The sequence below is a fragment of the Lithobates pipiens genome, unplaced genomic scaffold, assembly GCF_037356315.1.
Source record: "Lithobates pipiens isolate NorthernLeopardFrog02 unplaced genomic scaffold, aLitPip1_a1.2 Scaffold_8, whole genome shotgun sequence".
Taxonomy (NCBI): domain Eukaryota; kingdom Metazoa; phylum Chordata; class Amphibia; order Anura; family Ranidae; genus Lithobates; species Lithobates pipiens.
Genome location: NW_027507903.1, coordinates 521093232 through 521117324, shown reverse-complemented (window position 1 = coordinate 521117324; position 24093 = coordinate 521093232). Strand labels below are relative to the sequence as shown.

At 40.2% G+C, this 24093-nt stretch overlaps 1 protein-coding gene across 1 annotated transcript in view; it reads left to right on the top strand.

Annotated features, from left to right (window-relative positions):
• ANTXR1 (ANTXR cell adhesion molecule 1) overlaps positions 1-14456 on the top strand; it is a 297188-nt gene extending 282732 nt beyond the window's left edge. Inside the window, exon 18 of the mRNA XM_077469472.1 lies at positions 6936-14456. Within this exon, the coding sequence (XP_077325598.1) occupies positions 6936-7211 (276 nt within the window). The 3' untranslated portion in view covers positions 7212-14456. The remainder of the gene's footprint in view (positions 1-6935) is intronic.
• Positions 14457-24093: the final 9637 nt, after the last annotated feature.

Here is a 24093-nt window from a genome sequence, read left to right as displayed (position 1 = left end):
GCTACTGCATTGATGGCAATGGTAAGGCTGCAGACAGGCATTGATCAGGCAGCATTGATGGCAATGGTGAGGCTGCAGATGGGCACTGACCCATATTTTGCTTCAAAGTTCCTTATTTACATTTTAAGTTTTTTTCCTGAAACTTCCCTCTTAAAATGAATGTGCGTGTTATACGCCTGTACGTGTTATACGCCTGTACGTGTTATACGCCGATAAATACGGTAGTATTAAACCCAAAAGAAAACATTTAATATACTGCATCTTACTTATTCTTAGATGTGAAGCTGCATTGGTTTTCTTTTCTTTTTTTTAGACTTTCTTTCCTTTATTTCTACCTGCTGATCCAGCCAGTAAGTCTGCTGTTTTTAAACAGAAGAAGCTGTCCTGCAAGTTTAGCAGTTAGAGGGTTGAGATAGACTAGTGATGGCAAACCTTGGCACCCCAGATGTTTTGGAACTACATTACCCATCATGGGAAATGTCGTTCCCAAACAGCTGGGGTGCCAAGGTTCACTGAGATAGACCATTTAACACTGATAGGGTTGCTTATAATGGCCAGCTTTCATTTATTTTTGTAAAACCTTTATCCCAAAAAGGAAAAAAAAACTGTTGGTATAACTGCTTACCCGTGCAAAAAATAGTGTGCTTCTTATTGTATACTCAACATAATTATGTATGCTATGTGTATATACATAAAGCAAAACAACCATTACATGTTCATAAATGTGATGGGTTAAAGAGTAGTCTGTCCATATTGTAACAGAACAACTGGGATGAACCACACTGGCATGCAATGCCAAGCTTCTGAATATTGGCATGCATTAAAAAGGGGATCAACTCCAGAGATAAAACAATAATTCTCCCGCTCTACAAGACTCTGGTCCGGCCATACCTAGAGTATGCTGTCCAGTTTTGGGCACCAGTCCTCAGGAAGGATGTACTGGAAATGGAGTGAGTACAAAGAAGGGCAACAAAGCTAATAAAGGGTCTGGAGGATATTTGTTATGAGGAAAGGTTGTGAGCACTGAACTTATTCTCTCTGGAGAAGAGACGCTTAAAAGGGATGTGATTTCAATATGCAAATACTGGTGACCCCACAATAGGGATACAACTTTTTTGCAGAATGGAGTTTAACAAGACACGTGGCCACTGATTAAAATTAGAAGAAAAGAGGTTTAACCTTAAACTACGTAGAGGGTTCTTTACTGTAAGAGCGGCAAAGATGTGGCATTCCCTTCCACAAGCGGTGGCCTCAGCGAGGGGCATCGATAGTTTCAAGAAACTATTAGATAAGCACCTGAATAACCGCAACATACAGGGATATACAATGTAATACTGACATATAATCACACACATAGGTTGGACTTGTGTCTTTTTTCAACCTCAGCTACTATGTAACCATCTTTGTGAATAAATTGAGAAAGATCTTCTTACAGAGGAACCCACCAAAAATGAGCCACGTGAAGAGAGTAGGAAACCTACATGTAACCTATATTTAAACCTACATATAAACCTACATGTAGACATGTAAGGATCTTACATGCATGCCCACCACCACCATAAAGCTTCTTACCAGATGGATGTGATCAACAATTACAGAGATCAGCAGCGCATAGGGAGCCTCAAATCCTCAGCCAGAGTCTCCAAATCAGGTAAGTATGGTCAGCAGGGTCTCAGTATAAAAGCATCGCTTAGTAATCACCAGAACTGCAAAGTGAACTCAGATAGCCATCATACGAGGAAAAATAAATAAAGGACTCACATAGCGTCAATACGGCTAGTACAGCTTTATTATTAAAATCACAAATGGTACTCACATTGCTTAGGCAGATACAAGGTAATCAGATGGTTGATGGCCTCACCGACAACCGGCATTGACAGGCGTGATGACGTCACACGTTCATGGCTCCACCCAACGCGTTTCACATCACAGTGTGTCATCAGGGGAAATTGGAGCAAGAATAGGACTTGTAACTGCTTATAAAGTGTTGGCGTTCAGAATCAATTTGCTAGTGCTTCTAAATCTGCTAGTACACCTAACACTCCCCTTTGCCAAGTTTAACAATGCTGCTGTTCAGAGGCCTCTGTTGCTTTTTCATCCAGAATGTAGGCACTCTAATGGAGCAAGTGTGTTACTGACCTCCAGGTGAATACAGGGTGGACAAAAGCCTAAAACTAGAAAACAAATGCAACCACTACATGTAAGGATTAGTAAATTGCAATATATAATATTTTTGGTTTGGGATTTAATAGTCCTTTAAAGTTAAACTCTGGGCACAAACACTATCCATTCAAATAGTTACAGGCAATACAAATCCACTGTGTATGCACAAAACACCTTTGTAAACCAAGATATTATCATTTAAAAAAACAACAACATCATCACCATGCTGTACATAACCTGTGCAGAGAGCAGAGCCGTGGGAGGGATCCAGTAGGCCCCACCCAATACAGATTGCTTGCAGAAAACTACAGGAGGGGGGAGACAAGACGAGTCACCCTGCACAAGGAGAGAAAGCAGTAGTGACCAGTCCTTATTACAGGAATATCATTCACACAGGCAAAGATGCACACTTGATTACTGCACAGATCTGGCAGAAATATGCAAAGCACACCCATATTTAAAGTGGTTATTACCTCAGTACAATAAAATCCTCCCATCCCCTCTGTAGCATAACAATATGTGCCCCTGTGCCTGTGTTATATAAAAAAGCTGCCGATCTATACCTATATCAGAGTAACTCCTCGGCTCTCTCCTCTGCCTGGCTGACAACTATAGCAGGCATAGCTGAGCACTGCCGTTGACCTCAGCCAAGGAGGATGAGAGGAGAGGGAGCCGAAGAGTCACCTGAGAGCCAGGAGATGCTCTGCTATAAGTACAGATTGGCAGATTTTTTATATAACACATGCATAGGGGCACATATTGTTATGTTACAGAGGGGATTAGAGGTTTTTATTTTAGTTATGATAGCAGCAGAAGTGGAGGGGGGCAGGCACTGACACATAACAGACAGGCGGGGGAAGGACAGAGAAGGACAGAGCAGGGCTGTGGATGACAGAGACACGTAAACTGACCACGGTGTTGGTGCTCAGCAGCCATGATAAACCGTGGTCAGTTTACAGGGGGAGAGTATGGCCATGCAGGATTAGCCAGGTTTTTTAGGTGATAGAAGGGGCCAAATTACACATACAAACACTGTGCTGTATAACATGCTTTAAGGACACAGGATCTGTTTTTTTTGTTTGTTTTTTTTAAGGGTAACAAACACTTTAAGTCAGAATACACATTCATCTTATATATAGACAAAAACAATTGTATCCTGGAGTTCAGCTTTAAGCATGTTGAGTTTTAGACACAACAGCACCTTGTAAATTAAGGAGCCTTAATGGCTCAGTGTTGTTGACCGTTCTTCCCTTTGGTCTCAGTTCTGCTCTGCAATGTATTACAGTACGCTGATATCAAGACAGATTCAGATGCAAATGCTAGATTTTTGTGAAATATATTTAATCATTTTAAATTAAAACTATTTATCAAGGTTTTCGCCCAAGATTCAGATGACTTTCACCAAGATTCATTGTCTATTTGAAGCTTTTGTAGATGGGTGAAATTGTAAACAACTTGGATCAAAATGTTAATAAATAGACCCCTAAATGAGATTTTAAAATGCCCACCTAGAGTTCCAATTTAAAAGAACATGCAAACACTAGGGGTCTTCTAATCAATGATTCCCAAGAATCAACCAACTTTAACACAATATTTAATCATTGATGCTTGAGTGAACGTTGAAGGAATTTTGAGAAAATGTGAAAACAGGTATTTCTTGCAATACCAGAAACAGAAATCTGGATAAAACATCAAACTGCATAGATGTTTACCCTTCTGTTCTGGGTACAAACTGAGATTTATGATTTTCTCAAAATATTAGAAATCGGATTTATTTGTTGTCTTATGTTGGCTATCAGAGATGAGCAGTGGAAAAAGTTCCACTGTGTATATAGTAAAGACCCCCCCTTCTGCATCGTGCACATTTGTGGTTCACTAAAAAATGATTGAGCACTTACCATGTTTTTGAACCATGACTGAGCATTACTGGGACTGATATATAAGGTAACCTTTATCATACATTTACTAGGTGTTTAGATTTATAGAGCCAGCATGTGAAATCTGTATAATTTCATACTAGAATAGGATACAGCAGGCCAATGAGCTTCAGAACTTGCTACAGGGAGTTAATATCCTTACATGAACCTCAGCTGACAGTCAGATTTCCATATTAAGTGCAGCCAAACAATCTGCCATATATTTTCTCATATTTTCAAATCTCAGTGCAATTTATTTGGGCTCTGCTTAGCTTACTCTGTTCCAGCAGCTGGTTTAAAAGTGCGAGGCAGTTGTGTCATTTCTGGAACGCAGCTAAAAGGCATGTCCGGCTTTCCAGGGGGCTAACCCTTTCTCTGCTGACAGTCAATAGTGTTCATATTGCAGCAAACCTCTTAATTTAACTTTCATCTTACTAATAGCATAAGTTCAGCTCAACATGTCCTCAGGATACCTCCTTCAAATAAATACTAAGCATGATTTTATCTAAAATGCAGAAATGAAATGACTCTATTATATTTTAAGAAAAACTGGTTTACCTTATGTTCTAAAATAGGGCTTGTTTTGTCACTTTGCCACAAAATATCAGATATATGTACATAGATCTTAATCTTGACTTCTGTAACACCTCTCCTTCTCTGCCCTTTATAATTGAATAAATCTTAAAACACATGAAAAACACTCTCAGTGTCATTCTTTGAAACTAATAAATGAGAAATATAATTGCCTACTATAAGAAAAAGCCCCACACTGGCTGATTTAGTTTTTTGGCTAGTTTCCTTAAAGATTAAACTTTTTTCTCTATTTTAAATAGAGTGGAATGATTGAAAAGTAATTTTGTTTTGCCATTTATGTCCAACTGGAAAGATTTACCTTTACTTAATGTTCTGTAGACACAGTAGGAATTTTTCTCCTAGGAAGTGAGAGGAATCTTCTCCAAGGGAGGAAAATGCCCTCTTAGAGAGTTGTTAATGGAACAAAGGTCCCCATTATACGACAACCCCTGTTCTGGTGACAACTTAAAATTTGGGATATTCGCTCAACTTCATTTCAAGTGGAAGTGAACATCAGGACAAATCAAGAGAGTAAATTCCCTTACCTAAATAATAAATTTAACTGATGTTCTTAAAGCGGAGTTCCACTCAAAAGTGGAACTTCTGCTTATCCGTCTCCTCCCCCCCCCCCCCCTCTGGTGCCACATTTGGCACCTTTCAGGGTGTTTTTCACAAATACCGTTTACCAAATATCGGGAGTCCAGACCCCAGCCCGGTCTCTCGAGAGTTTGGTCCCCTCCTCCTGCCTCCAGACCAATTATAAAGTGCAGCACACTTTGCAAATGCACAGTAGGGAACCGGCTGTGAAGTCGAATGGCTTCACTGCCAGGTTCCCTTAACAGAAATGGTGGCGGCTGCACCCGACAGCTGATCTGAAGATTCGCTGGGGTGCCGACATCGCAAGCTCCCTGGACAGGTAAGTGTCCATATATTAACCACTTTCAGACCGGACCAATTTGCTGGTCAAAGACCAGACCACTTTTTGCGATTCGGCACTGCGTCGCTTTAACTGACAATTGCGCGGTCGTGCGACGTGGCTCCCAAACAAAATTGACGTCCTTTTTTTCCCACAAATAGAGCTTTCTTTTGGTGGTATTTGATCACCCCTGCGGTTTTTATTTTTTGCGCTATAAACAAAAATAGAGCGACAATTTTGAAAAAAAATTATTTTTTACTTTTTGTTATAATAAATATCCCCCAAAAATATATAAAAAAACATTTTTTTCCCTCAATTTAGGCCGATACGTATTCGCAATAAGCGATTATTGATTGGTTTGCGCAAAAGTTATAGCGTTTACAAAATAGGGATAGTTTTATAGCATTTTTATTAATAATTTTTTATTATTATTTTTTTTACTAGTAATGGCGGCGATCTGCGATTTTTATTGTGACTGCAACATTGTCGGGGACCCATCGGACATTTTTGACACATTTTTGGGACCATTGTCATTTATACAGTAATCACTGCTATATAAATGCAGTGATTCCTGTGTAAATGACACTGGCAGTGAAAGGGTTAACCTGTGGGTGGCAGTGTAGGGGTTAAGTGTTCCTAGGGGTGTGTTACTAACTGTGGGGGGGTTGGGCTTTCATTTAGTGTACACTGATCTCTGCTCCAATCACATGGAGCAGAGATCAGCGTCACTAGTTGCTAGGCAGAATGGGAAAATGTTGTTTATACAGCATTTCCTCCATTCGGCCGCTCCGTGAGACGATCGCGGGGATGCCCGCGGCGATCGAGTCCGCGGCGATCGAGTCCGCGGGTCCCGCGACCGGACTCACGGGGGTCCCGACCAGCGCGGGAGCGCGCCGCCGGCGGCGCGCTCCCGATGGCACGGCGGCAACGAATATTGGACGTACATGTACGCCAATATGCCTGCCCGTGCCATGCTGTCGACGTACATCGTCGTGCGCTGGTCGGGAAGTGGTTAAAAGTCAGCAGCTGCAGTATTTTTAGCTGTTAAATTAAATTTTTTTGTGGGAAGGCTGGACCTCCTCTTTAACTCTTCCCTGCTGAATCCAAAAGTTAAAAAAACAAAACAGGTTTGGCTGTATATATACTTTTAAAGTAGTCTTATAGTTCTTGCAGTTTTTCAGGTTTGGGATTTGCCTATATGTGATTTGTTAAAGTATTTAATTTTAACACAATTTCTTCATTTATAACCAGGAAGTTTCTGTCATATTTATCACATTACATGTGTTTTTAATTTTGGCCAATTTGAATTTTCTTTTCTTTTAGAGTATTCAAATGTTAATTTTGACTTTTTTTTTCTATGATTCTAGGGGAGATGCATCAATTTTACAAGAGAAAAGAAGCCAATGCCACCAAGATATCCATTAAACAATGCTCCTCTTTTGACACCACCATCCAGTCCAATCTATACTCCACCCCAGAGTCCAATATATACCCCTCCTCCTCCAGCAACTCCACCACCTCCACCAAGTAACAATCCACCTCCAACACCATCCCCGACCAATTCACTTCCTCCACCACCCTTAGCCTCACCTCCAATGAGAGCTCCACCCCCCAACAGACCACCACCACGTCCTTCAGTTTAGAGTTCTGTGTACAAAGTTCCATCTCCAGTTCGGCTGGTGATGCATTTTGAGAAGTTCTTCTTTCTTGGATGGATGGGATGTTCAAAAATTGGACAGAACAGCTATTGACAAAAACCACTCTTTTAACCACTTTTACCAGAACTAAGTGAAGTTACCTTGTGGATTTATATACTTTCGGTTGATTCTGCAAGTTACTGGATACCATCTCAACACATCTGGTTATATATGAAACAACAATTACACAGAGGATATTAATGATATATTCTTCCACAAATGCCAATAGAAGCATATTGAGTTATTTTAAATCAGTTATTGACGACAAGCAAAACGAACACTAGTGATAAAAAAATTCATCTTTGGTGGTCATCTGCTAAATAGTTAGTTTCACTTTAAATGTCGCTTCCATTCTTTTTTATAATACAGTATTAGAAAGTTAATTACCATTATAACAAGGAACAAGGTCAAGAGAACATCAACAGAGGAGAAAACTTGTGAAATTTCTAGAAAAATCTTATTGACCAGGTGGCCCTATCATCTTTCAAAAATTAAATGGACAACCTCTTTTGAAGAGCACATTAGGTTGATGGATGATCGCTAGGATCTGATAAAACATTCATTTTCCTTGTCTATCCAGGTTCTTTTATTTGATGTTTTACATTATGTTTTGCACACCTAGGCAACAAAAGAAATTGAAAGAAAGAACAACTTTTGATGCCTATGGCTGACTTGAGGAAATAGAGAATTTTTCTCAAATTATTTACATCTGAATCTCATGGATATATAAAGAACAAAATGTTGACTACAATGAAGATTTAAACTCTGGCAAACAAATAGAAATTGTTCCCTCCGTATATGCCTTCAGAGAGACAGTTGACCAAGAGGGACAAATAAGATGATGACATATAAAAATCTCCACAGAAGGGGATTCCATTCTATGTAAGACTTTTGAATAGTATAAGGCTGGACCTTTGCAATAAAAAACTGCCATGGCAGATTCTATAACAGATAAAATATGAGCTTCGCAATGCGTTGCTGGACCCTCTGTCAAAGAGGAAACTTGGGATAGTTTATAGCATGTATACACTTGCATTGTCTTTTTAAGTAGCTATTATGTAGATGAAATCACTTATTGTAGTATATTATTTTGGGCACTGGGGCATTGCTTAAAGGGAGGTTAATTCGTGCTTATGATTTGTCTCTTCTGTGGATAACTTTGTTGCCACTATTGCACTTTTGCTGTTATCGTGCCAATATAAGTATTGCTATATAAGGAGATTGTCCAGGTGCTTTTGAAGGATAGGGGAGGATTAAGTGTTCTGCGGCATCTGGCTCATTGGCTTTAATAGAAAATCACTGTTTGTGGTTTATCAGCTGCTTTGAGATGGATTGGTTGGTAGAAAAGGTTGGGCAATATAGATCCTTATAGACCATAGGGAGTATCTATGCCCAAGATGCTTCCCTAGCAACCTGTTCATTTTATAAGGGTTGATAAGTGAGCCAGGAATAGACTTCAAATAATGCTCATTGTTTCCTTGCAGTTTCAAACTGAACTTTGGGCAACCAGATACAGTAAATACACAGTGGAAATAAATACATGTTAAATGTCAAAGAATTCTGATCCTCCCTTTTTCTAGTATAAGTGTATGGGTGACAAGTTCTGGTATATGTGCTAGTTTTATGTAAAAATATGTTTAATGACATTTCAATTCAACGTTGGATTAAATTGCATAGATTTTGGCTTTAATGATTTAATGAGCTAAAGATGATATGGCATGGAATGGTGACCTTTTTAAGATAGTGGGAGTTTTGCTATTTTGTAGGAAAATGTATTGACTTTGTTTGAACAAGCAAGCACAGTAAACAGAAGCAGCGTGCATAAAAGGGGTTAAAGTGAGGCCAATTAATATACAATACTAACAGTCTTAGAATAGCTTTATAATAACTGCCTATGGGGTTGAAACAACCACAGTGGGAAACCCGGAGAAGCTGCTATTGCCAATGAAATTACAACATGTTGGCACATTTTAGCCAGTTTGCCATTGTTCCCTGCTTATACAGCAATGATGACACAGCTATTCATTGGCTTGCTATACATGCTGGTTGAGCAAATAATGTTCTAAGGATATGACCATATGAAAAGAGCCCAATGGATTCTCTTGTGTATAGCAAGTTTTTTGTACCACAGAAATTACTTTTTGTCTTAGCTGTTGTACAGTTTGTGCAATAAAGAGTTTGAGTACAGAATACAAAAAGTGGAAAGGAAAATTGAATGTAAAACAGATGGAAACATAGTGACATAGTGACAGTATACTGTAGGAAATTCTTAACAATCCTGGATTTGTTCCACAACTTATAAATGTCAATCCTTGTTTAGAAAGATGCTCTCTATAGGTTTATATTCATATTCATGCATAGCAGTTGTGATTTTCTTGCTAAGATGTCTGGTATTTTGTGGGGAAAATATTTTAAATGCACAAATCATGGCCACTGTAAAAGGTGTTTTTTGTTGCTGTTAATTGGGCTGGAAATCCTGGAACAAATTTCTATTGATTATTGAAAGGTATAATGTGTAGGTATACATGAAAATTCATTTACACTGATACTCAATAATATGGCAAGTCTACAAGTATTTTCCAACCTCTATACAGGCCATATATTCTGTTATTTCTGTGCCAAATTAAGATATCCATGTTTACACACGAGGGTATAGCCAATGTGGTATTGGGGTTATAAACATTGTGGACATATTTACTGGGTTATGGTGAGAAAAGGTCACATTAATCAGTAAGCCATATGCCAGTATTTATCAAATCACATTATTATTTGAGTAAAAAGTTAGGGGGTGTACCGTAATTCGTGAAGTCTCTTTATACAAATTTTATTTGGGCCAAAATAAATGTTAAATTAACACGGAAAGTTTCATATCTAAGAAGGTTATTTGAGCCAATAGTAAGGGGAGAGGATATCAAAATCACTTGTGAGTTGCAACACATTGAATATTATATACCAAAAAGGGCCTTAGATGTCATATTTATGATACATCATGAAAGTGTATCTTTTTAAAACATACATCTTTTATTATGATCCATTAAAATGCTTAAAACTAAGCATTAAAAAACAACCACTGATGCAGATTCCTATAACACAGTTAGTATCACCTCCCCCAAAATCAGTGCAAGAAAATATACATAAATATTACATGTATTCTTTTCTATTAAAGACTTTAAAGTGGAATTAAAGCTCTGTGGAAGGATTTTTATTGCAGAAGAGATATGCAATGTCTCTTCTGCAATAAACTACATAGTGCCCCAGGACAACATCATATTGTGACAAAATGTGCCGAGAGGAGGGACGTGCTGACATCACCGTTTTATCGTATCCCAGAAGGGCGGGTGTGTGCTTTGCCGGCCGGCTTTTTTTAACATGTGAGTTGCCATCTGTTATGATGTAAGTGCAATACGTTTTTATGAATAAAACAATAGTTTTACACTATGGTGAGTTTTTTTCACTTTGGATCAACTACCACAGTGTCGGAGTGATTATCCATGTACAGTGGAACCTTACCTGCTTGATTGAGTGTCTGCCTTCCCTGGGCGTTCTCTGACATCATTGGATATTAGCCACAGGCTTCTTAGCTTGTGCTAGCTGGTAAGCACATAATCTATGTGGTGGTGGATAGTTACTCTATCTGTCAGCCATATCAGCACTTTCACGTGGATTACTATTGTGCAGTATATCTTTGAGGTCAAGTTTATGCCATTTACGGATGGACATTGTTATTGTTGTTTTAAAGTTTCTGAACACTACCATCTGTATATAGTTTATGTGTGCAGCCTTTATTCAGGCTCTTGTTTTGTGAAGCAATTCATTTTCATTGCTGTATTACTAGCGCATCTCCACTCTCTTTTCTATTAGAAAACGACACCTACCTGCAGGATCACAGTGAACCTTGGAATGTAAGCTAAGCTGCACAGATGCTGCTCAGTTTACAGCAGGCAGCCCAATCCTTTGTGCCAGTGTGACTAGCTCCTGTGCATGCACATGATCCCATGCCAGCCAATGAAGGCCCCAAAAACAAGCACACAGAAAAAGATGCCGCCGCCGGAGGAACCATTGGAAAGGTGAGTATCTCTGCCTTTAGTTCTGCTTTAAGCTGTTCTGAATTTTTTACACATTTCATGGACTTAAGGAGAAACGTGAATGAACATACATAAAAAAAAAAACAGTACTATTGGAATCAGTTGCTTAAAACACGGTCACCTCTAAGCAAGCACCCCCATGTATCCTAGATCAGGAGACAGATCCATAAGGAATATAAGGAATATAAGTTACTCGGGTTGAAAGAAGACACAAGTTCATCTAGTTCAGTCAATAGCAATATAAAATAAGTACTGTATTTATCGGCGTATAACACGCACCTTTATTTTAAGAGGGGATTTTCAGGGAAAAAAAATGAAATTTTAAATAAAGGACTTTGAAGCAAAATAAGGGTCAGTGCCCATCAATGCAGCCCTATCAGTGCCCATCAATGCAGCCTCACCATTGCCCATTAATGCAGCCTGATCAGTGCCCATTAATGCAGCCTGATCAGTGCCCATCTGCAGCCTCACCAATGCCCATCAATGCAGCCTCGCCATTGCCCATCAATGCAGCCTGATCAGTGCCCATCAATGCAGCCTGAGCAGTTCCCATCTGCAGCCTTACCATTGCAGCCTGATCAGTGCCCATCTGCAGCCTTACCAGGGTACTGAGATAAAATTACACAGAGCGTGGCTCTACCATCTTACCGTTTACTCAGCGGCCTCTGTAATACGAAGTCCTGCCTCCTGGACTGGCTCCTATGATAGACAGAACACTGGTCCAATGCTGGGACATGTGACGTTTATGACAGGAGCCGGTCCAGGAGGCAGGACTTTGTATTACATAGGCCGCCGAGTAAACGGGAGATCCCAAGCTCTCTGTAATTCGGTGGGGCTCCCCCCTCCTTATCTTCCAAGGCAACCCAATGAATATATCGACGTATAACACGCACACATAATTTGCACTCGATTTTCAGGTGGAAAAAGCGCATGTTATACACCGATAAATATGGTAAAAAGAATAAATAGGAAATCTATACCCACAGTTGATCCAAAGGAAGACAAAAAATACCCATTTAAAGCATTATCCAGTTTGCTTCAGAGAAGGGAAAAATAAACTCCTTCCTGATCCCCCAAAAAGCAATTGGATATTCTCCAAATCAGCAATCTCAGGTGAGTTAGTGTCTTTAATGCTCAAGTGTGTGAGGTGGATCATAGGTATGGCTGCCACTACAATTACAACCCAAAAAAATATGTGTACTTCCTTAAATTTTGATGCCCATGACTGTAGCAGACAACTCCTTTTAACCACTTCACTATATGCTTTGATGTAAAAAGAACTCAGATATTATGGTATTCTTAAAATGTTCCAGTTCAGATGTGGCCCCTGCTCATTGGAAAAAAATGAACACCAGAGAAATTGTCCACCCTTATATAGACCCTCACCACCTGTTCACTGGTGCCCAGTGCCCAATGGTTTTGAGACCATTAGTATCGGCATGCCAGTGACATTGCCACAATGGCTTTAAATGAATGGGGTAAAAATACTGGATTTTTTAAATAAAGATAAAGGAAAGATAGCTTTAAGGTTATATTACCACAGTGTTATTATTGATGTGTCTCTATGGGAGGGGTGAGAAAGTTGAAGTAACTTTAGATTCAATTATGGTTTTCCTCTACATACTGTACAAATGAATTTAGTTCTGATTTTCATTTGTACACCTTTTGTGAAGGAGAGGAAATAGAAGAAACATTGGAGGAAAGGAGCAAGCAAGGGAGAGAAATGAAAAGGTAGAGGAGCTGTTTGATGTTCTTCACTCTTTGCTATGAAACAGTTTTATTCAATTACAATATACATTTGGTGATTTTAGAGATTTGAAGTAGAACTTCAGGTTATGGAAGTCCGGCAGGTGGTGGTTGCATGCCTGGCAATGTTCCATTATAATAAGATTTCATGGTACTGTTGTCAAACCAAGATTTATGTTCATATTGTTTGCTGTGAGTTACTGACTTTGTTCTTAAATGTCAGCTAAGTCTGAGGTTAGGAGATTTTGATATGGATAATGTTGAGGAAAAGTCCTGTGTTGCCTGAATGTATAATTCAGTTTTTTAAGAACAAACTAACAATTTAAAAAACAACAGAGAAAAAAAAACTGTTATAAATTGTTTGAATAATCAGGATATCTTGACAGTAGATGGAAAAAGCATGATGTGCTATAATTCCGTATGTGAAGAATATCTGATGACTTCAGCATGGCAACCTTTAGGAAGAAGTTGCATGGTCAAAAGAAAAACACATAGTAGGACTATTGTCTGTGTATTCCTTTATTTCACAGTAGAATGGTAGAATAGAATGTTAGAATATGTCAAATTCAGTGGCTTTTTTATATGCCGCTACTAAAATGCACTAAACGATCTAAGTAGAGGGAGCTCACTGATATAAAGTTAGATATTTTGGACTGTTATTTACATTGAGCACATCTCAAAGATATTGTCTCTCTGTCCAACTCTTGCCTAATCTTTTCTTACCAGTTCCATATTTGGTAATAAGAGACCATTCTGATCTCTCAGTTTACATGGCAATACTACAAGATTTCCTGTAGTTGTCAGTATCACAAATGTAATGGTGCAACTGGAAAAAGGCAGAAATCTGAGAAACCAACATTGTGCCGAAAAATCCTTGAGTTGGCAGTTTTATCTAAGTACCAGACATCATTTAAAAAAATCAGAACTGCTTTGCTGGCCTTTCAATGAAGACGCAGGATATCCTAGTAAACTGTTTGTAAATAGCAGTGCTGCATTTGTTTTATCTTGAACTTACATAATGTTTTGTGACATTGTGCAGCTCACCTTCCCTTTCTCCTTGCTGTGATGTATATATACTATTAAGTGATTGTACATGGGATGTATGTATGGAATAGTCTAGTTGTAAGTTATTACCAGATCCAAGCAGGACTTAGACCATTGTCATACAAGTGTTTCACTATTAAAAGAAGCAGTCAACGAGTGTATTCACTCATCTTCATACTTGTCTATACATATTAAACTGTTAAAAGTTATGATGCCTTGCTATTATCACTTTTTTATGATACTCGAGATATGTAAAAATGTTTCATTCTTGTTGGATTTGACCTTAAATACTAATAAAACAAAAATGGGGACATAACTGTGGAGTTTTGATTTTCAACCTACTCCCCCAGTGTATAAAACGTTACAGTATAACTAAAGGCAAAACTTTTTTTCAATTTGGATAGAGTGGCGAGGGATTAGAAGACCTGGCAGTTTTTTATTGCTGTCTGTGTCCCCGTTGGGGAGATTCTCCCTCTTGACCTGTCCTGTTTACCAATATGATTGAAAGTGGAAGTTAAAGAAAATCACAAATTTTGGGTTGTCCCCAGAAAAGTAATAGAGGGGAAAATTTCCAACGGGGACACTAGTTCTTGGCAACCTGGGGGTCCCCAAGGAATTACCTTATTTTTCATGGATATCCTCCCACTTCCTCTTTGGCTATGGGACAGCAATTGAAGGAAAATCTACCCAATGGGACACAAATGGCAAAAAAAATGAAAAATTGCTTATAGTTCTACTTTAATTCGACACACAGCTAAATACAACACTGAAATATATATATGGAAGCTATTCTATCTGCCTAAGAATATGTATTTGTTTTCTCCATCAAGCCTTGAGATTTATACACCCCAGCCAGATATCATAGGTTGGTGACCTGTTTTTCATCTGTAGTAGAGCAATGGAGCATGGTCACCTCCCTGTCCCAACCTGTAACTGGACAGTGAAGCAGTAGAATACTGATACGGTCACATTTTCTGTCATTCCTCTTCAGCCTATGTATATTCAGGATATCTCATTGCTCGTAATGTTGTGCCCCCTCTTTTGGCTCTACTATGCAGGGAATTGCAGGAGGCTGATGTCCAGACAAATTAAGAGATTTACGCTATTTTCATTTAAAAATAAATGTAATGATATTTTAATGAATGCATAATGGTATTGTTTTCTAAAAGTGGTTGTAAAGGCTGGCCTTTATTACCTTTGGTTATGATGAGTTTAATTTTTCTCTGTTCAGTCTCCTCACACAGTCACACTTTTCTGCCTCCATTGCCTCAATGTATACAATTCCTGATTAAAGCACTAAATATTTTGTACTTTGTATCCCTGGGAGTGCCATATGGGAAATTGCATTTATTTAGAACATTTCATTCCATTTACAAAGAATCCCTAAAAAAAATCCATTTCCATCTATCATCCTCAGGCTTCGGAGTCCTTTGGCAAGGCAAGATGAAAAAAATACACGAATTAGTATAACAGATATAAGATAGACTATAAATGGGAGGCAGATACTGTATATTCATTAATATTAGTATTAGAAAATAGTGGGTAATTTGTGCTGAGCAATCAGGCAATAATGAACACCTTCCCACTATATTATAAAGTTAATGAAAATGGGGATGTCCTGTAGTTCTAGCAAACTTCCTGTCCTTGTATGTGACAGCGCTGTTCCTTTATAGACACAGTACAGTGAGTAAGTATTGTTAGAAGGGCACTGGTGCAAGGTGAAAATAAAAAGTGAAAAAAAATGTAAAAAATAGAAAAACGAATGCAGTCACGATATTTAAGGACTAATAAACTGGTAAAATAACGTTTTTGTTCTTGGGTTTAAATTCACTTTATGTTAATTTCTAGAGACAAATGTTTCGCTTGAATAGGTAAAAAAAAAGGGGGGCTATCCTAAGAAATTAAAAAGAATCACTGCTATGAAACAAATCTGTAGTGAAAGAAGCAGTTGAACTCTCAGGATAATCATGCCAAAGTTTTTCAAACATGCAGATTAAGGTCCAAAAGGGAAAGAAGTGAGAGAATTTCCCACTTTGCCCAGGAATAAATATTGCTACAGGGGAAATACTAAATAAATGAAAATAACCATTTCCACTTACAAATAGGATTTTCATTTTTACTTTTCCATTTTCAAATTTTTACATGCAAATACCTTATCTGCATTTGCCCCTCCAGGAAAAAGCACAGAAGGCCCCCCCCCCTTTTTTTTTTTAATAGTATCCCAGATGCTGGAGTACCAATTACTGCTACAAGTAGTTATACTCAGGGCTTTTTTTCTCAGAGAATAGGTGCAGGAACTCCCCCTTTCTGAGTCACCCCTATCCTCTACCTCTACCCACCTCCGAACACCCTCTACCTACCTCCCATTACTGCCCTTTTAGAAAATACCGAACCAAGTATAATTTTGTGGTGATAAGTAATTTGTATTGAATTTGTTAATGATAGCAAGAAAAGCAGTAAATAGATCCCCTGTAGCCAGTAACAATAAAGCCCCCTCTAGAAACAATAGATACCCCCATTAACAATGGGCCACCCAAAACAAAATCCCCAGGCAGCAACAACAGATCTCTGCAAAGCCAGCATCAATAGACTCTCCAGCAGCCAGCAGCAATAGTCCCCTCCCTCAACAGTAGATCTCTCCCAGCCATAAATGACCCCACAGCGATATAAGACCCACCCCCAGCAACAATAGGTCCCCCACCAGAAAGAATAGATCTCCCTGCAAAAAAAAATTCCCCTCCTGGTAGAATAGATCTCTCAGCAGCCAGCATCAATAGACCCTGCAGCACACCCCAGCACCCCTTACCATTACATACAGGCAGTGCTGGAGGTGCCGGAACTGTGTTCCCCCACGTTCCCTCTGAAAAAAAGCCCTGGTTATACTATTATATAATAACTCTATAGTTATAGAGTTATATAATAACTCTATAACTATATAGAGATTTGCAATGCTACTGGGGCATTCCTCCTTTACATCACTCCTCTACCAAGCCAGGTGTATGTCTCAGCAGCCTACAATAACTAAAGAATAAGTCTTACTTTGATTTGTATTAATGTGATCTGTTCCCCAGGGAGCAAAGTACATGTACTACTTTGACTCATCTTCCTAGGTGCTGTTTAAAGGGCCATACACATGGCCTACATGACACGAGAATGGCCAAAAAAGTCTGCTGATTGGCACCCAAACACTACTCTCAGCCAATGGTTGAACGCTCTGAACACAATAGCTCAGCTATTCAGGGAAGATCGCTGTACTATCATATCGGATAGTTAGTACAGCGGCTCCTCTCAAGCACTTCAGGTTTTTTTTTTCGTTCAGCCTGCTGAGTTGAATGAAAAAAACTGTTACTGTGTACCAGACTTAAGGCTAGCTGCAATGTCTGACACGGCACCCCCATTTCCACAGCCAGCTAGCAAGGAGATGACTTCTTTGACAAACAACACTGTTCTCTGCCTTCAAGAACTTGCCTAGGACATTTTAAGCTCCTACCCCTGCATTTTTCATGAGGAGCTTGTCTTGGGCAGGTGCTTGTAGACAGAGAAAAGAGCTATGAGTCAAAACAGCCATCTCCTTGCTAACTGCATGGTCGGATGGCCATGGCAAAAGGGGTGGCGCCCCATTGGGCCTTGCAGCTAACCTTAGACAGCAACTAGGAAGATGAGACAAAATACTACATGCACTTTGTCCCTTGGCAAACTAAACACATTAGGCCTTGTCCATTAACAATTAGCTTATCAATTGTATCATAACAACAATAATTAGTGGCATTTTTACAGCTAAATCTGTGCTACAAAACCAACTATGATATTGCAGTTAAAAACATCCTATATACAGTTTTACCAAAGGAGCCATGTTACAGAAGCCAGAACCGTGGCATGATACCAAGGTACAAAGTTACAACAATACTAATGTTACCAAAATTGCAACAGTATTTCAACAGTATAAATTCACACTTTTGGCCCCACCAAAGGTACCAACATACATACCGTATAATAATGAGCTGTAATAGTTTGAGTGCTTATCCATCATCCCTTATATCTAACAAGACATTTGATATAGCTGCCAACAATTTTTATATCAGAAACCATCAATCAGACCAAGACAGTAGTACGGTTAAATCACACTTGTTTAATAATAAAAGAAAATAGAACAAACTTAGCCAAAGTTCGGTAATGCCACATACACACGTAGCAGACTATCTGGCGGACTTAGTCTGGCGGACTTTCCGCCGGACTTTGCGAACGAGCTACTTGCCCACACATGGTACTTTTGCAGTGGACTAATACGGCGTACTAAGTCCGCCGGACTATCCACCGTATTTTTTAAATGAACGGACTCGCCCACACACGCGGAGGAAAGTCCGCTCATTTTGAGCATGTCTCCAGGTAGCCGGGACCAGCGAAGGAAGCGTTGCTGGCCCGTCACCTGGTATGGACTTAAAGGGGAATCCCTACGCCGAAAAGTCGGCGTGGGGGTTCCCCCTAGGTCCATATCAGACCCTTATCCGAGCACGCTACCCGGCCAGCCAGGAAAGGGGGTAGAGAAGAGCGAGCGCCCCCCTCCTGAGTCGTACCAGGCTGCGTGCCCTCAACATGGGGGGGTGCCTTGGGGAAGGGGGGGCCCCCACCCCAAAGCACCTTGTCCCCATGTTGATGAAGACAAGGGCCTCTTCCCGACAACCCTGGCCGTTGGTTGTCGGGGTCTGCGGGAGGGGGGCTTATCGGAATCCAGCAGCCCCCTTTAATAAGGGGGCCCCGGATACCAGCCCCCCACCCTATGTGAATGAGTATGGGGTACAATGTACGGGGGTCTTGTCCCCCCTCTTCGGTTCTTCTTGCCGGGCCACTGCGCTTTTACAAGCGGTGGCCTGGGCTTCTGTTGCCGCTGTCGCCACCTTCTGTTCTTCCGTTCTTCTCGTCTTCTCTTCAGGAGATGTTGCCTCGTCGCTGTCTCCGGTCACAATGACAGTGGCGACTTATATAGGGACATCACCGGATGATGTCCCCGCCCATTATGATGTCACAGTCCCAGAGGATGCTGGGACTGTGACATCATAATGGGCGGGGAACGTCCGTTCATTTTAAAAGTATAGTGGACTAGCACACACACGACCGTACTGTCCGCCGAAATGCGAGTCCAGCGGACAGATTGGAGTTCAAAAATACTTTCTTAGTCCGCCGGACTTTTGGGTAAAAAAAGTCCGCCGGAGCCTACACACGGGCGGATTGTCCGGTGGACTTTTCCACCGGATTGTTTGATCGTGTGTACAAGGCATAACTGGAACAGATTGTCAGACAAGCCAGAAAGTCATGAAGCCAGGGAACAGCGTAGTGGAACAGCAAGCAGGATCTGGAGCCAGAAGGAATTTCAGCCAAGCAAGTCTTTAACAGAAGCGCAGGAGATAGTCTCAGTGATGTTGACCAAGGCGAAGGCAGACATCATCCATTTTAGGTGGGAGTCCACCTAAAAAAAATATATTAAAAGCCAGCAGCTACAAATACTGCAGCTGCTGACTTTTAATAAATGGACACTTACCTTTCCTGGAGTCCAGCGATGTCGGCAGCCAAAGCTGAGCAATTGCTCAGCTCTCGGCTGCTACTGGCGCCATTCTCAGTGAGGGAATCAGTGTGACGCGCTGCGTTTTCACTTCCCGGTTCCCTACTGCGCAATGAGAATGGTCCACGCTGTCTCTAGGACCCGTATGTGTCCCAGCAGAGAGCATGGCGGGACAGGAAGAGTCATAGACTCCCGTGGCTATCCCCTGAAAGGTGTCAAATGTGACACTGGAGGGGGGGAGGGTTCCAAAAAGCAGAGCTTCAATTTTTGTGTGAACCTCCACTTTAACTACTGTATATTAGACTTTAAATGCCTAAAGCCGCGTACACACGGGCGGACTGTATGGCCAACTTAGTCCGTCAGACAATCCGACGGACAGTCCGTCCTACTTTCGAATGAACGGACTTGACCACACACGGATGCAAAACAGTCCGTCGAAAGTTTGCGCGATGACGTGTACAGCACGTACGACGGGACTAGAAATAGGAAGTCCAATACACAGCAATGCAACCTTTCGCCGTGTAAATCCTTTCTGAGCATGCGCCATACTTAGTCCGTCGAACTAGCCTACTCACGAGCGGATTGTCCGCTGAAACCAAAGTCTGACGGACAATATTACGGAAATTCCGAAATACTTAGTCCACCAGACTGCATGCTGAAAAAGTCCGCTGAAGCCCACACACGAGCGGACTGTCCGCTGAAATGTGTTTCGACGGACTAAGTTGGCCAGACAGTCCGCCCGTGTGTACGCGGCTTAAGTTTAATACTTAACTAAAATGAAAAAAAATATTTTACATGCTGAGGAATCTAAATGTTATTTTCCAAAAATTTTCTTTTATTGGACCACCACCACAGACCGAAAATTGTATGCTAGATGTATGGGATAGATTTATAGCAATTCAATCTGCAAAAAGGTAAAATTAGGGACAGCTGGAAACTTTACACAAATTATCTCATTTTGACACACCTTATTTCTATCTCAAAGACAATCACTATTTGGAGAACCCATGGTATTAATCACTGGGTGGATGCATACATACATCAGGCCCTTGGCCAAAGAAAATGTGAGGGCCCTGACCTTTATTACTAGGACGGTTCTCAAAGAGCAGTTTAGGTCTTGATAAAAGATGTTCGCGAATATACATGATATCCCCCTAGTTTTGTCACACTTATATTGCTCCTCCACATATACATACAAACAGCTATATCATTTTTCCTTCTCATCCAATATCACTCATATCTGTGGACTGCCCTTCCACGAGGAAAGGCATATGCTAATCCTATAATCCTCTGACCCTTTGATAGCCATTTGCTCTCAGTGTGACTGCCATAAATCTAAAAATGTTTTTTCCAAACCACACCAAAGAGGAAAAATGCTGAATATATCTACTAAATCAGTGACAGCCTTGCTTAAGAGAATTCTTTAGTACTTAAAAAATCCTAGATAGTGAATGGGTGTATTGGTTTTACATTAAGCATACAAAATAGTCTATGGTGCTCCATAATAAATCAAACGGGGGAGTCAGACTACAGTTATTAAAAGCATCATATGATGTTACTGTACAGTGTAGTGTTAGTGTAATTTTCAGAAAAGCAGTGTAGGCAAATGCATCAGGTGTGGTTTACCACTCTGGCCACAAGATGTTAATGGTACCTAGGAAGACAGGAGGCCTCTCGCGAGTAGTATTGAGGATCTCCTGTGCAGTGTGACAGCATGATCAGCTTTACTCTGTATGTGAACTGATGCTTAGAGCACCATAGAGGGGAAGCACTGGCACCACCTATCTTCTCCTTTAGAGGGAAAGCTGTAGGACTTTTACCTTTTACAAATGGGACTATTTGCATTTGCTCTGGGGGGAGGGGATGTAGGGGTTCTGGGCCTCTCTTTGTATTGGTAATGGATTGGACCATATTTCTCATCTTCTGATTCTAGTCTCAAAGAGAATAACCCTATGCACTGGGGTTACAGTGCGGTCTGCTGCTATCAAGGCCAGTAGAGGGTTGGAAGAGGGCCCTGGGGTCCTGGTCATGTCAGACCAGGTTGCTCTCAATGTGTAATGTTTACAGAGGAAATGGTGGAATCCTCAGAGAGCTAAAAAAGTATTTACTGTTTTGGATTACCTGCACCTCTAACTGTCAGGCATATATGAAAGAATTCAAAAAGTTGTAAGCTGTGTGTGACCACTCCTCCTCAGAGTGTCCAGGCTGTCAATAGTGGATGATAGGCATAGACAGCAAATTATTTTTAGTGTCTGTTTTAGGTGATCGGCTAAGTTGCATTACATGTATTCACATACATATCTACAAATCTCATTGTGCTCTGTATAAACTGCTGTGCATCAAAACATTTGCAAGTCCCCCTCCCCTTTGACTCAGCTCCTTTTCTACATGCACGCACCAGAGGTTTGAGGACATCTTTTTGCTTCTGACTGGATATTGTTCATTGAGAATGAGTGTTTCACATTATGTGGAGCGAGTGTCACAATGAGAAGACAGAGAGCTGTCCAACCACCAACCAATCGACAGACATGTGCGATTAGTTTCGTACGAATCTCAAATACATACGAATTTCCCTAAATTTGTACATTCGGGAGGATCCAAATACGAATTGCCATGCGTCCGAATTTTGTACGAAATACGAACTTTTGTTTACGAATCTCCAGGAGAAAGTCAGCACAGCACAGGGATGGTGGGAGCCCCTAATCAAATGAAAACTCGTATTTCAGATAGGAAATTCTTCAACGGAATTTCGTATTTTGGATAAAAACCAAACTTCCATCAGCATCGACTGTCATATTGAGGTATATTTTTGCCTTTAAATTTATCATAAAGAAAGTTTGTACAAGTTAACGAACCTAACGACAATTCGTATTTCGTATGAATTGAAATTGAATTTCGGACACGAAATATGAAGTACGAATTAATTGTAATACGAACCGTAACGGAATGAAACAAATTTATTGTCTACTAAACAATATTGCAACTATTCAATTCAATGACTGTCTTCTATTTAATAATGCAGAATGGGGGATAAGCACATGTCTTTCTCTTTTGTTTTCCAATCAAACTATATAAACCACCACTCTATGGATTATGTTTTCAGCAAAAAACTAACCAGGTCATTAAATTTGCACAGTTGTACTTCCACTTCCAGCTAACATTGAATGATTAAGCCTCATGAAGTTCCTTCTGCATTCTTCTCCACTCTCTGTACATGTTGCTGCTGAATGTATGATGTCCCCACTGAAGTCAAAGGGGCTAGCACATAATTCTGGCAAAACCATGGCTTGTTAACCTTACAGTAAATGCCAAGGCATTTGCAACCAAACGTTCTCTTATAGGTTGCATTAAAAGTTCAGTCTACTTTAGAACTGTACATATGCCTTTATTTGTAGAAAGTTTCTGAGCTCATTCCACAAGATACTAGATAATTTATGGCTAATTCCTCCCATGACATAGTTGGAACTCTTAATAAGTTCTGTGCTGCATCATGTTGTCACTTTTTAAATCTCAAGACTGTTTTGTAATTTTCTGGACATTATTCACATTAAAGAATTTTACAAAATTGTGCCCTGTTGTATGAATTGCTAAGGACCTTTGTGAAGAGTACTTTTAAGACTGTGTATGGGTTCAATCTGAGTATTTTGTGCTTTATGTTAAAATTTAATTGAGTACAACTTTTGACATTATGTTTGTTTTAAGACAGACAGACAAATGAAGCATATATTTTTAACTGCATTCAATTTGCATTTCAAATTTCTTTCTGAGCCAAGTCAGCATCATGGGGAATATTAGGCTGCAATGCCTCCCCAAAATGAATCATGTGCCCTCTACATATAATGCATATAGTATTTCTTATTTTTCTTCAATAATAAGGAAGGATACCTATATGTTCAAGTTACAGTTTCCCCCCCCCTGCTTATTTTCTGATGTCTGCGCTGCAGTTCCTTCTAACCTGCTTCTGTTTAAGCTCTTTCTAGTTGATTTTGCCTTCTATAGATGTGTATAGGGTGAAAACTAGTTCTGACATAAATGCCTGGGGCAGTTCAATAGGATTGTAAACAGTGGCCTCCCACCCTGAAATGATAAACACTCGGCTTCCGACTTCCTGCCCCCAGCCAATCAGGACAGGTTGAAGACCCAGAACCCGCAAAGAAGACCAGGTCAACGGAGCTGGAGGGCTCTGCCCGTAGGGTGAGTGCGGACCTGGTGGGGCCCACCTGCACCCCCCCAAAATCCTCCAGCACCAGCCACCACTTATTGTAAATAGTATCCATTACTTCTTTTGTTCTGTTAGACATACACAAGGTTTAAGAACTCAGTATGACACAATGATAGATTTATTTTATCAAAAAGGAAAACATGTTCTTGGAGTCCTAAAAGAAAAGTATGTTAT